At 40.9% G+C, this 15,310-nt stretch overlaps 1 protein-coding gene and 1 long non-coding RNA gene across 2 annotated transcripts in view; one reads left to right on the forward strand and one right to left on the reverse strand.

Moving 5' to 3' along the window:
- Positions 1-91: 91 nt before the first annotated feature.
- On the reverse strand, positions 92-10,177 carry IFIT5 (interferon induced protein with tetratricopeptide repeats 5). Its single transcript, XM_070363584.1, has 2 exons — positions 9,871-10,177; positions 92-3,061 (listed from the first exon to the last, which is right to left on the reverse strand). Exons 1-2 carry the CDS (start codon positions 9,873-9,875, stop codon positions 1,618-1,620), a joined length of 1,449 nt encoding a protein of 482 aa, XP_070219685.1. The 5' UTR covers positions 9,876-10,177; the 3' UTR covers positions 92-1,617.
- The window catches only part of LOC138985803 (uncharacterized), a 34,446-nt gene continuing 29,180 nt past the window's right edge, over positions 10,045-15,310 (forward strand). The window contains exon 1 of the long non-coding RNA XR_011462769.1: positions 10,045-10,182. This is a non-coding gene — a long non-coding RNA (uncharacterized lncRNA). The remainder of the gene's footprint in view (positions 10,183-15,310) is intronic.

Here is a 15,310-nt window from a genome sequence, read left to right on the forward strand (position 1 = left end):
CCTAAATTACTGAAATACATAAAATCATTCCTTGCCTATTCTTCCTTCTTGAATAAACAAAACAGCAAAATAAAAACAGCAGGGACGTAAGTAAAACAAACATTAAAAATTTTAATTTATGAGATACACTGAAGTATTTAGGTATGTTTGAATATGCATAGAAAAAATATCTGGAAGGATACATATCAGATTATTAACAGTTTACCTTGGGCATGTGGAATTGGGGTAGGGTGAAGACAGTGCTCTTATTTTTAAATTCTTACACTTCTGTATTTTGTGAAATTGTACAATGAGAATTTATTAATTTTATAATAATGAAAACCATAATAGAAATTTAAAAAATAAACATAGTAAGAAAAAGTGAAAAACACACACATATATACAATAGTTTTAAGAGCTTCATTGGAGGTACAGAGAATTAAATCATATGGCACATTTCCCCACTAATACTGTGGTGGTAAATATAACTGCATACTTTTAGCAACATCTCAATTTTAAAAGTCCTCTGGGATAAGAGCCCTTAAGCAGTGACCCTTCAAGGTGAATATTAAAACTGAAAACAGGGTTTAACTGTTTCTAGAGGATCTACAGGAAAACATGTCAATCTGAAAACTTCAGACAAAAGGAAAAGCTTCACAGAAGTAACTCTGGAATACTAAAACAGCTAACCAAAGGCCAGAAATGACCCAGTTCAGACCCAAAACTAAATCACTGAAGTCTTGGTAATCTAGGGAAACAGGTTAGGGGTATCTATTTTACCCATTTGTTTATTATTTCTCCCAAATTTTCAATTGGTCTGCTTTTTAATCTCAATTTTACCCTAAAAATACTGCAATTTTAATGGGAAGGAATTAAATTAATTCCATCTAATTAGCTTTAGGTTTATTCTTCCAGTTAAAACAACTAGAAAAAACTGAGACTAATGATTTTCCCATCCTTGTTTTTTCTCATCACTATTTCTAGCTACTTGATGAACATTCTGGGAGTTAATACTTTGGATTTCTCATGAGTCCCTGAAGTTCTGTATTTGGGAAGATCTTTTCTCTCATGTTCTAATTTTTCCTCCTTTTATTGAAGTCATCAGGGATGACAAACTTATTATTATAAACTTTTTTCTTCCAACAAAGAGGATTCTTTAGATAACTATCAGGCTTGTGGTTAAATATCCTCATCAAAGTCAGAACATCTGTAACTTGGAAGTTTCCATCTTTGCAAGCTACAAGTTAAGTGCTTAACTGATATAATTTTGCACTCCTGAAAGAGTGCTCATGACTTAGGTGTCAAAAGCTTGTGTAGGATTAAACTTAGGCATACATATGGAAAATCTGACAAAACTTAATCAGAAATTATAAATAGCACAGATAAAGGATATAAAGTCATCATGACCATATGATTTTTAAAAGCTACAACAGCTGAAATTTTGCTGTTTCTCAATGGAAATTTTTTTAAAAACAAAAGATTCATCATCATGTATATAAAGTATTTAGCATGATGCCAGGTACACAGTAACCATTCAATAAAAGTTAGGTCTAAATGAACAATGGATTAAAGCAATAAACAAAAATATAAGAACGCAAAAAGGAGAGAAAAGCTTAGAACTAATTTCCTAGTGTGTACTTAAATGGAAAGTCGAAGCTCACAGAGAGCAGTAAGAAATTCTGCATTTTCTGGATCTATCTTTTGGGCCCTTTCATAGTACTCAGCTGCTTGCCTCTTTTCTCCCTCTAGCTTGTAAACAAACCCTAGGGCACTTAAACTCTGCACATCTGAAGCATTGTACCCAAGTCTCTTAGTAGCCAATTTCTTCAGAGCACTTGTCAGTTTAGGACGCAAAGATGACCTGTCTTTGACCTTTAAGGCTTCTAAATAATGGTGGATGGCAGTATTTTCTGATTTTCTGTGAAATTCCTGAAAGCGGCCATAGTGGTAGTGGATCTGATGTTTGTGATCATCAGTTATGTTCTCCAGACGAAGAGCTTTCTGAAAAATGTCTTCAGCATTGCTATACTGGCCTCCCTCAGCATACATGTTGGCCAGGTCCGTGTAGGCAAATGCAAACATAGAGTCTCGCTCCACGGCTGCTTTGAAATGAGATATAGCCGAGGTAATCAGCTCATCAACTTTCAGTTTATCCTTTCCTTTAGGTCTGTTGCGAGTGGCCTTCTTGATTTGGATCATTTGTGCCCTATAGCAAAGTCCCATTTGGTGATGCAAGAAAGAAGAGGTTGGTGTCACCTCCAAGGCCTTTTTCAAAAGTTCTAGAGCTTTGTCCCAGGAATTTTTTCTCCTATAGAATTTGGCTGCATAACGAAGGACATAAGGTTGGGCTGATATCTGGTCCAGGATTTCTTCAATATACTTTTCCCCCTCAGCTTCTGCATGCACATCTTGAAGCTTCAGTGCGAGAAAAACCTTAATGTAGGAATTATCTGGGTTCAGGGTGACAGCTTTCCTCAGGGGGCCCAGAGAAAAGCTTTTTATAGACCCTTCTCTGTCAGAATCATCCAGCCGATACACTGTGATGGCATAGCCGATGTTAAATTCTGGATTGTCTGGTTCTGCTTCCAGAGCCTTCTCAAAAGCGGCTTTAGCCTTTTGGTAATATTTTCCTCCAAATTTCAAGAGTGCCCATCCTTTCTCACAGTCAATCTCTGGACGCTCCAACTTGTAGTCAGAAGGACTAGACAATGTCTTGCAGACGCTCCCTATCTTGCCTATATACTTCTGGGCTTCTTTAAGCTGACCCATGTCATAGTAAACCCACGCATAGTTTCCCCAAGTGACCAGGCTTCGTACTCCTTCCTTGTCCGAGTGCTCTCGCCGTATGATTTCTTCCGCTTGTTTCAAGCACTTTAGCGCATCTTCATTTTGGCCCTTGAGGTGCTTCACGTACGCTAATAGGTTATAAAGAGTGAGTCTGGATTTTGTGGTAAGAAATTCAAGCTGTTGCCCAATAGTATCTTCTACATCAAACAGATCGATGTCTTCCTTAAGTAAATTCCATGTGAAGTGACATTCTAACTCCAAAAGAATGGTCTTCAAGCAGTCCTTAGGAATTTCACTGTTAAAGATAAAAACACTTTTTAATTTCGGAAGAAATAAAGAAAATAATAAATTTTTAAATCTTAAATACAGTTCTTTGCTTAACAACCTATTTTATCTACTTGATTTTACAGTTAAAGCACTAGGCTTCTGTAAGTTTATACTAGTTTCCTCTGTGTATACTTGTATTCTAGAAATATTCCATTAAATTCACATTATTTATTGCAAAATCAATTCTACAGAGAACAGTGTTTTCTATCTTACAAGGTATCTATTTCCTTTAGGCAGTCACTAACCCATATGGAACACCTGTTTTTAGAGAGGGGAATTTAAATTATTTTATTTACTAGCTTTGAAAATTAAGAATAATAGATATATACACAATAAATAACATAAAAATTTCATCTCTGTATTATGAATAGTGAAGGAAAAGAGAAAGTGAAAAATAAGAAAAAGAAAAAACTGAAGGAGAGAGAGAAGCCACATGAATACATAAGTTTTGCAGAAAAAGAAAGGGAACTCCACACAGAAAAAAAGCAGAGTCAGATAGGAACAGGTACACCAAGAGATGGGAGGAAGTATACGTTTGAGAAATAACAAAGATTTAGAGAAAATGGGGAAAAGGCAAAAGGAGGCTTAGTAGGTTTTAATGTTAAGTGCCACATCCTTCTGACCTTTAGGGTTGTGGGCAACAATAAAGACTGTCACCTATTACTGCCCTTAATGTTCGTCACAAATATTTGTTAAACTCCCTTTGTGAAGCATAGTGTAATTTCTTCAGGGCCTAGTTTCATCTCTGAAACCAGGAAGATGAAGAGGAAGGGGTTAGGAAATATTTACTCATTACTGATAGGCTTCTATGCCCAAGATCTTCTGAATAACCCTGGAGGTGTAACTGTGAATAAGACACAGGCCTACTTATACACAGCTTATAAGTACACAGCCAATTACAAATCAGCATTCCAATACAGTGCCATGGAAGTGACTCGGGAAGGGCACACAGTCCAGATGTAGACATCTGTGGCTTTCATTTGGCGGAGCAAACTCTCCCCCTCGTCTCAATCCATGTGATTTGAGACAGGCTGCCTACACTTCCTCCAGCGTGTGAAGGCACACAATATTCCAGCCATTCCCTGGCCTCAGTGATTTATTCAGATTTATTCAATTAAAACATAATTTTGCTGAAATGGGGCTTTGCGGGAACTCTCTCTCTTCCAAAAATTTTAAGCTGGTAGAATACAAGCTGGAGTTGCTGGTGGCCATCTTTCCAAATCCTTGAGGGACAGCCTGCCTAAGAGAGACTCAAACACAGAGGAAAACAGAGCTTGGGAACAAAGACAGATTGCTTGTGATGCTGACTAAATTCCTGAAATCAGGTATTGCCTGGATCACCCTGTCAATCCCTGTACTTCTACCTTTTTAAGGAAATAATCTCTCTTTTCTTAAGCCAGTATGAACTGGATTTCTCCTGTCTGAAGCTGATTAATATACCTAATTTTGTTTGTTTTGCTTATGGTAGTGCTGAGGCAGTCAGGAAAGACTTTCTAAATCTAGTATTGGGCATAATTAAGGGTCACAAGAAATTTATAGAACAAAGCTGCTTAAGGCTTCTCTCGAAGAAGGAAATGTTCTAATTATTGGATGAACAGTGTGTGTGTATTTACTTCCCTTTCTGTTGCACACAGGACCCTTTCCCTTATATATATGTATGCATATTTGTATAAATGTTTATGAGAACTATAGTAATATTTCTATCAAGAAACATTTATTGATCACCTCATGTCATACATGCCAGGCAATATGCTAGTTGTAGTCGATATAGTAATGAGCAAGATAGAAAAAGGCCTTTTCTCCATGGTAATCCCATTATAGGAGAGGAAGGAACAATAGAGGTTGACAGAAAATAAACATGTAAACAAATCAACAGACAACGTAATTCCAGATATTAATAAGTGTTAAGAAAAAAATTAGAGTAATGGGATTATGTGGTGGTGTACTTTAATACACTTTTTATTCTCTCACTCTGTGAACTCTCCCTAGGAGAGTACTGTGCTTAGTTGCTCAGAGGTGTCCACCTCTTTGCAACCCTATGGACTTGTAGCCCACCAGGCTCCTCTCTCATGGGGATTCTCCAGCTAAGAATACTGGAGTGGGCTGCCATGCCCTCCTCCAAGGGATCTTCTCAACCCAGGGATCGAACTCAGGTCTCCTGCACTGCAGGCGGATTCCTTACCATCTGAGCCACCAGGGAAGCCCTAGGAGAGTAGAGGGCATACTTATTCTCATAATTCTGGCCTTGGCTCAAATCTCAGCTCTTCAAAGAAGTTGACTCCTGACCACCATAGGTTAAACTGCATCTCCACCTTGCCTGACATCCTAAAGTCTAGTCTATCACGTTTTCCTATTCTTCATGGCACTTTTATCAATATTTTCTGGGAGCTGGGGAGGAAGGGGAGTGGGCTTTGAATCAAAATGAGATTGAGGCTTTAAAATGAATTGGGCTGAGTTTCAGGAACTGGAAAGAGGCTGCCCTAATAGCCAAAAGTGGTTGAAGAGTTAGAGAACCGGGTTAATTAACAGAATTAATAGTAGTGATCAGAAAAATAAAACCACTTCATATTTATAACCTAATAGTATACTTCATGAAATGTTTCCCAATTTTTATAAATACTAAATTTAAACATTAATAGCTTACTTAATAATATATTTAGATATTTAGTAGACATGTTCACTTATATTATTAATTTTATAATTTTTTTCTTATTTATTTTCTTTTCTTTTATCATCTGTGTATACATATAAACATATATATACAGGTCCCACATTTTAGCGATTGCAGGTTCTAGACCAGAGCTTTCCAACAGAACTTCCTGCCAAGATGGAAATGTTCTTATCTATGCTGTACAGTATGGTAGCCACTAGCCACACATGACCACTGATCACTTGAAATGGTGGCTAGTACAACTATGAACTGAAATTTTATATTTTATTTACTTTTAGTTAATTTAAATATTACATGACTAGTGGTTATTGTATGTGACAGGACAGTTGAAGACACTGGGCCTATAGAGATTAATGCATAAGAAAACCTTAAGCTCGAAAGGTTAGACCTCTCCTTTACCTTGAAATTTTCCCCGTTTTATTCAAGGTGAAAAGCTAAATTAAATGGCAAACAAGGATATACTTGAGAAGAAAATTTTATGCATATGACCTAGGTTCACTACAGATTCAACTCAACAGTACAAATGTTACACGTGTAACATATACTTCCAGAATCAGATGAGAGCAAAAAAAAAAAAAAAAACCAGAAAAAAACCCAAACATCCCCCAAAACCATTCACTTGCCACACTACCCAAGCCAGGCAGAGTGCCAAGCAATTTACACAAATTATATTTACTTTTATAACATCTTATTATTTTTACAATTTTATGGATGAGGACTGGGAAATAGTTTAAATTACATATCCAAGGTTATATACTATAAAGTGGCCAAGCACAGATTCAAAGTTACTTCTGACTAATTCAAACAAAAGCTTATGCCTTTTAACCATAATACTATACAACATCTTTCATATAAAAATTGGAGTTCGTTTTAAAAAATGATTTGCTTTAAAATACAGGCTATGTCTAATGTATATAAAATTCACTTTGCCTGGGAAGGACTTAGAAGAAAAACAGAGATTTTAGAGCAGCTTAAAGAGCGGGTAGAGGTTGTGTAACTGCTCATTGAGAAAGACATGCCAGACAGTTAAAAGTCTCGGGATAAGAAAACAATGGTTTCAAATATAAGCCCTCAATCTGAAGTCACAGCATTCTACATTGTTGGAATTATTTTGAGATGGAGCTCACTAGGACACGCTGTGGAGTGACAGAGAGGATTGATTATTTCAAGTAATAAAGGATCTGAGAAGAAATGTGTTAAAACTGATCTAAAGAAAGACTAAAAATCGTAGTTATCAAAGATATAATTATCATCATTATTAATGTAAGGAAATTAAAACATCTTTTTCCCCCATAAACCAGTTAAAGATATAGTATATGCTGATGATCTCCTAAGGTATGTCCTCTATCTCTGCTTCCTCCTGAATTCCAGACTTCTAGTTTTAATTTACATTTTCAATTAGAAGTTCAGTTGGGATCTCAAGTAAATATATTCATTACAGAAATCTGGGTTCCTTGAGTCTGTTCATACCTTAGTTTTCCCCACCTTTTTTTGGTACCTCTTAGTCCCACAGGCCAAATAACCTAGAAGTAATCTCTTGATTCCTCTTCTCTCAACCCCTCATCTAATCCAATGGGAAATTGTTAATTCTACCACCCAGATATATCAAATCCATCCACTTTCCCCCCCATTTCCACTTCAATTTTCCTAGTCTGAAAGACTACCACCTTTCCTTGGAGCTGGGGTAAAAATCTGGTCTCCCTGTTTTTACTCTTGGCCCCCATATAATATTAGTAAACTTCTGAAACTGTAAACCAGGTTATGTCAGTCTTTTGGTTTAAAAACTCCCAATAGATTTGAAACCTTAATCTAGCCTTTGCCACGTCTTACAAGTCCCTAAAGATGCTAGATCTGTGTACCCACCCAACCATCTCTCCTTTCCTCCTCTTAATTGTGTTTTAGACATACTGACCTTCTTCCTATCTTGAACATATCAAGTTCAAAGACTTTTACACTTGTTTTTACTCTACTTGAGAAGCTCTGCTCCCAAATCCTTGTGTGACTAGCTCCTTCCTTTAACTTGGCTCAAAAAATTCCCTATCCAAGTGGCAATCTGTGGCAAAGGTATCTAAAACAACCCCCTCCATTCTTGGTCACTCTCTTAGCCCACTACACCATTTTATTTTCCTTATAGCTCTTACCACCTTCTGAATTATGTTATATATTCATTCATTTTTGGTTACTTATGTTGATTATTTACCCACTTATTTTTGGTTGTCTATTTCTCCCATTTAAATGAGAACAGGGACTTTGTTCTGGTTTGATTTTTTTCACCCGTGTGTCCCCAGAATCTATGATTTCCGTATATAAGAGGAGCTCAATAATAAATACTTGCAGAGTGAATGAATGAATGCAGTTATATACTGGTAGCTTCTGGCATTTTCAACCCAGAGGCATGAGCCTAGCATTAAAAAAAAAAAGCACCTGAATTTCAGATGAGGGAATTCCTGCTAGTTCTTTCCATCCTGCTACTGGTTCCAAACTTTCTGCCACTTCAGTCCTCCCTGTCCTATTTGTTTTTCTATCTTGGCATGCTCTCTGGCTCTCTGTTTAGATTTTGAAAATAGGTTTTGGACTAAGGTCCTAAGGTCCTGACTGGGAAACACGGTATGACTGTCCCTGGGTAGTTGTTCCTTTCTCTGGTGTAAATGCACCAAAATCATAGGCAAGACATGCCACGCCCTTAACAGCCTGCTCAGATCCACAATATGGGCTTACCAGCCTCTGCCCATCCACAGAGTGAAATGAACATCTGCCTCTGCCCAAGGCGGATGAGGAGGGAGGGCTGCCCAGGGATTGTCATGTGGTTGTGAGATCTCCAGGGGACATTCAGTCAGCCATGTAAGTGTCTTGCCTACACTCTATGGAATTTACGCACAACTGGGCACTATGACAAATTTTACTTTTTCAACTCTGTCTACTTACTTTTTTAACTTTGTCTCTGGGAAGCTGGCAGAGAGAGGCTATTGTGTCTGAAGAGGCAACATTTATCTTTAGGCCATTTTGTGTGTGTGTGGTGGGGAGTTGTTTTATTGTGTTTGTTTTTTTTGCCAGGAAGGAGCAGTCTCATTTTCCTTGGTAGACAGTTAGTGCCCAGTGGGGTTCACCCCTCTTCATCCCATCCACCAGACACTCGCAGGGCACCATCGGCCTTTTCCTCCCTATACCTCCCACTTCCCTCCTTTCTTACAAAGGGTAGAAGTAAGGCATTTATTAAACAGTTTTATACCTAACAAAAGTCAACATCTGCAAATATATGCAGATGGGCATTCAGCTGAGCTGGGCATTCAGCAACAACCGCTTCCACAGTCCTAAGAGATGGATGCCATCACTTTTTACAGACAAGAAACAGCCTCACCGAGTTGAAGAAACTTTGCTTTGGGTCACCCAACTAGTAGGTGGTCCGAGTCAGGATTTAGAACAAAAGGCTGTAAGGCCTGCAGGAGCCCACCATCTGAACCTCCTCAGGCCTCAGCTTCCTAAATGCAGACCGTTCACCATCCCCGTGCAGGGCAGGGGACCAGATGAAAAGGGGTCAGCCAAGGACCCCCACCACAGGCCAGTCTCGGAAACGGAGAAAGAAAGCCCCACAAAAAGGGGGATGGGGAGGAGCCGGAACAATCTGTCCACGGTACAAAGGAGGGGAAGTCAGACCCAAGAATCAAAAAGGCAAAATGGCAGAAGTGGACGCGTGTGACGCGAGGCTGCGGCCTGCGGGGACCTGCACCGCAGAAGCTCAGCACCGGCCCGGGGGCGGCGGCGACAGGAGCCGCAGGGAAGTGACAAGTCCCCGGGGCGCGTCGCCCCTGCCCCCCCACCCCGACCCCCGCCCCCCGACTCGGCCCGAGAGTCCGATCGCGGATGCCTGGGACTTGGCGGAAGGGTCCACTCGGCCACCCTCCCCGGCAGGCCCACCTTCAGCCGCCCCGGACCTGGACCGAGCTCCCAGGAGGGGAGCGCCCCCAACGCCGACGCCCGGCGGCCGGGCTCTGGGGCTCGGCCTTTTCAAGGGCCGCGGCGCTGCCCGGCAAACGGAACACGAGAGAATGGCGTGTAAAACAAAGGCCACAGGGAGTTCGGGAGGAGAGGCGGGGAGAAGCCCTTACCTCATGGTGGCTGGGCTCTGCTGCAGTTCCGGGAGGTGCAGGTCCCTTCGGGCTTTCTCCTCAGCCCTCTGCTCCTTTGCGGCTGAGCGGCGGCGCGCGTGCGTGTGCGTGGGCGCGCGGGCGAGGTGACCGCAGCGCTGCGTCCGCGCGCGAGGGCGGCCGTCTTTGTTAAAGGGCGGACAGGAGCGGGAAAGGGAAACTAGAAAGTGAATCTGATCCCCGACTAGGCGGAGTCCAGCTCCGGGAAACAGAAACTTCTGGAAGAGCTGAGTCGGGGCGCCCCCCGGCCGGGCTGAGGAACCGCTGTGAGAGGTTTGCGCAGCACGGGGACGTTCCGGGTGGAATTTGCAGCTGGGCCTTGAGACTTTGGTCTTGGCTGCTCAGCTGCCTTCTGAGTCTACGTGCCTTAGCTTTTTGCGGGTGGTTGTTATTTGTTGGATTTTTTTTTTTTTCCTTAGCTAAGATGACTGGAAATATTTCAGCGTTATTTTTGTTGGGTGGCACCGATGCTCTTTATAGCTTTGTGCATCCTAGGCTAAAACTCAAGTCTTGAGTTAACAAACACAAGTGCAATGCCGTGCATTTGTGCCGTGATTTTCACTGGGTAAACCTAGAGAAATTTGGGGGCCAAAACGTGTATATATTCAAAATTTTGGTAGCTATTCCAGGTTCCCTTTGCAAAGAGGTTTTTACACCCCACCCACAATTCTATGAAAATTCCTTTCCCTTCCATGCCCTTGACAATTGAGCTTCCTATAATAAGGTCCTATAATAATATAATAATAATCCTATAATAAGGTCCCATCTTTATGATGGAGTTGGCTTCCCCTGGTAGCTTAGATGGTAAAGAATCTGCCTTCAATACAGGAGACCTGGATTCGATTCCTGTGTAGGGAGGATCCCCAGTCGAAGGGAATGGCAACTCACTGCAGTATTCTTGCCTGGAGAATCCCCATGGACAGAGGAGCCCAGTCCATGGGGGTCACAAAGAGTCGGCCATGACTGAGCGACTAACACACACAACAAAGATGGGGTGGTTTGGAACCTAAGCAGAAAATATCGAATGCCCATACACTTTACCCCCTTCAAATTCACTCATTCGTTCTTTCAACACTTTTTTTTTTTTTTTTTTTTTAATATTTATTTGGCTGCACTGGGTCTTGGTTGCAGCATTCAGGATCTTCAGTTGCAGGATGCAAACTCTCAGTTGCGGCATGTGAGATTGAGTTTCCTGACCAAGGATCGAACCCGGGTCCTCTGCATTAGGAGTGCGGAGTCTTAGCCACCAGGGAAGGCCCCTTAACACATTTTATTAAACAACTGCTAAGAGCTAGACATTGCTCAAGGCCCAGTCAATATAGCATGGAATAAAACAGACAAGGGACAAGCCCTCCTCCTTCCTCCCTCCTCGCCCAACACACTGTCTTCTGTATTTTGTTCCTGATTATGCACAGGGTGGAGATAGTTCTCAAACTTTGAGAAAAAGTGTTCATCATCACAAAGTTTAAAAGGCACAAGCTTATCACTTTTATGCTTTGGCAAAATGCCGTGCTGGGCACTTTGTTTTTCAAATGAATGGACAACAATGTACAGGTTTTGCTATGTGTCCGTTAGTTTAAATAATGCTGACTTTGGCTTTGCAAGAAAAGGGGGCTTATGCCTAAAGCCAGTTGTTGCTCCCTCAGAATTAAGTTCAGCGTGGCTAATTAACAGTGTAGGTCCTGAACGGTAGGTAGTTGTGCCTTTTTGATTTTGTTACACTTGTTTGTTAGGAGTTAATTTCTAGTGTGAGAGGTGAAGGTAAAGAACAAATATAATATTTTATGTCAGATTGTGCTATGGAGAAAAAGCAGAGAGAGGGTTGGTGTTTTACTGTTATAAATATATTGGGGAGGAAAGGTTTGAGGTGGGGGAAGAAGTGAGCACTGTGGATATGGGGTCAGGGAAGAGCCTTCCAGACTGGGGGAACAGGAACTGCAATGGCCTAGAGATGGATGCATACTTGGCATGCACAGATGGTGTGGTTGGAGTGGAGAGGGCAGGGAAGAAGTCCTAAGAAATGAGGTTGGGAGGTAATGTGGATGTGGTGGGTCTGTAGGCTATGGTAACCTTTTTTTTTTTTTTTTTTTTTGCGGCCCCGGCGGACGGGCGCGCGGGCCGGCCGGGGAGCCGAGGCGCGGGCGCCGCCTGCGTGGAGCCGCGGTCTCCGGCACCCACACCTATGGTAACCTTTAAGTGGGAAACCACATTTTAGAAAAAGTACTGAATGACTTATTTGGAGGTACAAAGATATGCCCAGAATCTCCTCCTTCCTGAAGATTTAGAATATTTAATAGACCTCTGTTGAAAAATATTTCCAGTTTGTTGATTGTGTTTTTTTCTTCCTTGTTCCTACTTCTTTCCTTTCTTTTAGCTGTAGGGCCAAGAGATAGTCTTTGGTTATCAGTTTGAATGAACAGCAACTAAACAGTAAATGATAAAAATCAAAAGGGGAAAAAAATCCTGATTATCAGCTTGTTTTGTTTAGGATTTCAGATTCAGAAAGACTAAAACGATCTGTAAAAAGTTTAAAGGAATATGCATTATCAGGATTGAGAAGAAGCAAAGACCCAGCTGTTGAGTAGGTGTTGAACATGCTGAATTTTAGATGGAATTTGAATATCAGTATTTTTTTCATAATTTGTCGGATTGGGTGAATTCTTGGGAAAATTAGCAGTGTATTGTCTTCTGAATTTATTCTTATCAACCTGTAAAACACAGCAACTGGAAAAAGAGAAGTAGAACATGAAAAATGGCAACTAATAGAAAATCTGTTTGGGAAACTGAAAACTTAGTAACTCTTCCAAGGTACAGATCTAAGCCGGAGTTTCTCAACCTTGGTGCTATTGACATTTGGGTTGTGGGAAGCCGTGCAGTGGATTTTAGGATGTTTAAGCAGCAATCTTGCATCTATCCACTAGATGTCAGTAGCACCCTGCAGTTACGACAAACGAAATTACCTCCAAAGATTGCCAAACCCAACTTTTTTTTTTGCCTTCGGGGCAAAATCCTTCTCTCTCCCCCACAATTGAGAATCATGTAACACCCTCATGTATATACCTAATTTATTTGAATTAGTCTTCACAGCCCAAGCTGCAAGAGATAGAAGATGGACTTTAGGTCGGAGAGGAAAAGTTGAAATCAGATCACAGAAAGTCAAGGGTGGTACTGGAGTTCAGGAGGTGGCCCAGGTGAAAGAGTTGATATCCAGGACAATGACAGAGAATGCTTACTCCCTTAAGCACCAGCTCCAAGTAGAGGTGGCTGGGTCTGACTGGGGACAAGGTCCAGACCTATGGACACCGACTGAAGGTGGGAAGTTCAAGCTGGGGCATGCTGTAGGGTGGAGGCTCTTAGTCCCTATGCAGGTCCAGTTCTAGCAGCCTCAGGAGAATGGAGATACTGGTGGCCAGGATGGTTCCCAAGTAGGTGGATCCTGTGGTGGTGTGTAGACAGTGGTTATCAAAGACCTAGGCTGGGGCATTTATAATAGTAGTGAATGGCCTGAGCTAAGGTTTGGCCTGATTTAGGGTACATGAGAGACATTCCCTGGGCACTCAGGGAATTCTAAATAAGGACAGTGAATAACTGAGGTTCTGCCAGTCATTTACATGGGAGTAACAAGCTCCTGAGATTCAGCTGTCAATTTAAAAACTTCTTGGTAATGCCTGGAGATACTCATTTGTAAATTCGGCAGTAGTATTTTCAATACCAGAAAGCATCTCTTTTCCTGGATTCACTGCTTGTTTTCCTCTGCAGACATCCAGGCTGTCCCACATTTTAGTTTTACTGAACTGCCCGAAGAGCAGAGATGTCTTCCAGAGTTGGGAAAGATGGGTGAGAGAGATGGTTGTTAGGTTATTAAACACAATAAGTAAATGTGATCCTTGAAGCTTGTCAAACACATCACACAAACACATTGCATAATCCAGAGATTTATTTTGCCTTAATGAGCTCTGCTTTCTGGGTACAGATGGTGTATAACAATATTGGAGAAGAGTTAGCCATTCAAGAATTGACACTTATCCAATAACTATTTGATTTTCATATTTCTGACCTGGAGGAGTTGGCAGTGGGTAGACTTATTTTAGTACCTTACAGCCTCCTTCCTCAAACACAAGCGCTTTAAGTCATGTTTTTGTTAATCTAATAAACCTCTAGTTTTAGTGATACGGAAATTGTGAAGATTGCTTCTCTGTAACTCTCAGGCCTGCTCCTGATACAAACCTTACTCACTTCAGTTCCTATAGAATTTCAGTAGAAATCCAAAGCCTTGTCCAGTAGGTCTGTGAATTCCTTGGGGACTTGTCTTTTCTGTGGATTTAGGATTCCCACCAGGAAACACAGGCAGCCTCCAGAATGTGGAAAAGGTACCACAAGGATTGTCTCCTAGGGCTTCCAGAAGGGATTTGGATGTGCCAACACCTTGATTTCAGGCCAGTGAAACCCATTTCAGGCTTCTAGCCTCTAGAACTGTAAGATAATAAATGAGTGTGATTTTAAGCCACCCAGTTCATGGTAATTTATTAGAGAGCCACAATAGGAATGCATACATCTTCCCCCCAAAGACGGACAAGAATGAAAAAACAATGACATTGTTTCCTTAATTTTCCTTTTAAAAATGTTATTTATAGGGTATTGTCTTTTAACAAAATGTTATAATCAAAGGTGATTGCTACAGATGGTCTCTCAGACTCTTTAGCATCCTTTTCCTATTTATTCATCTAACTAAATCAGTGCTAGCAAATGACTGAATCAATAGTGCTTCGAGCAAAATGGCATAAAGCAATAGAAATTGCTTGGAACAATTTGACAATGAATTACATTTCAAACATCTTCATGTAGAAAACTGACCTTTAATTGACTATGTATTTGTTTTTTTCTTTTTTTTTGACTATGTATTTGTTTTCCTGTCTGTCTCTCTCACTAGATGGTAAGCTGCTTGAGGTTTGGAGGAAAATGTCTGCTTTGTTCACTGAGGGGTAGCAGAATATGCCATCCCCAAATATGCCACCTTGCCATAAGGGTTATTTTGAGCTGAAGGCAATTGAAAAGAAGCAGATATAAGAAAAGCTCTCTGTTCTCCCCCATCTGCCTGGAAAATAATGTCTCTCCTCTCTCTACCAGGAAGGACAGAAGTTAATCACCTGAGACAGCTCTAGTCCCTAAACAGCCCAGAGACACTGACAGAAAGACACATGTAACAAACCTTATAGGCAAACTCTTACTTTCCATTAGTTTCCCCGATATTTGCCTTCATACAATTTGCGACTCAGAAATTTGAAGTTCTTTGCCTTTGCCTTATCATTTCTCTAAAAATGTATCATTTGGTTGTTAGGATGCTATATAAGCCCACATTCTGGTCACACCTTTGAGTTACTCATCACTGGGTACTCATGTA

The sequence above is a fragment of the Bos mutus genome, chromosome 26 (assembly GCF_027580195.1).
Source record: "Bos mutus isolate GX-2022 chromosome 26, NWIPB_WYAK_1.1, whole genome shotgun sequence".
Taxonomy (NCBI): Eukaryota; Metazoa; Chordata; class Mammalia; order Artiodactyla; family Bovidae; genus Bos; species Bos mutus.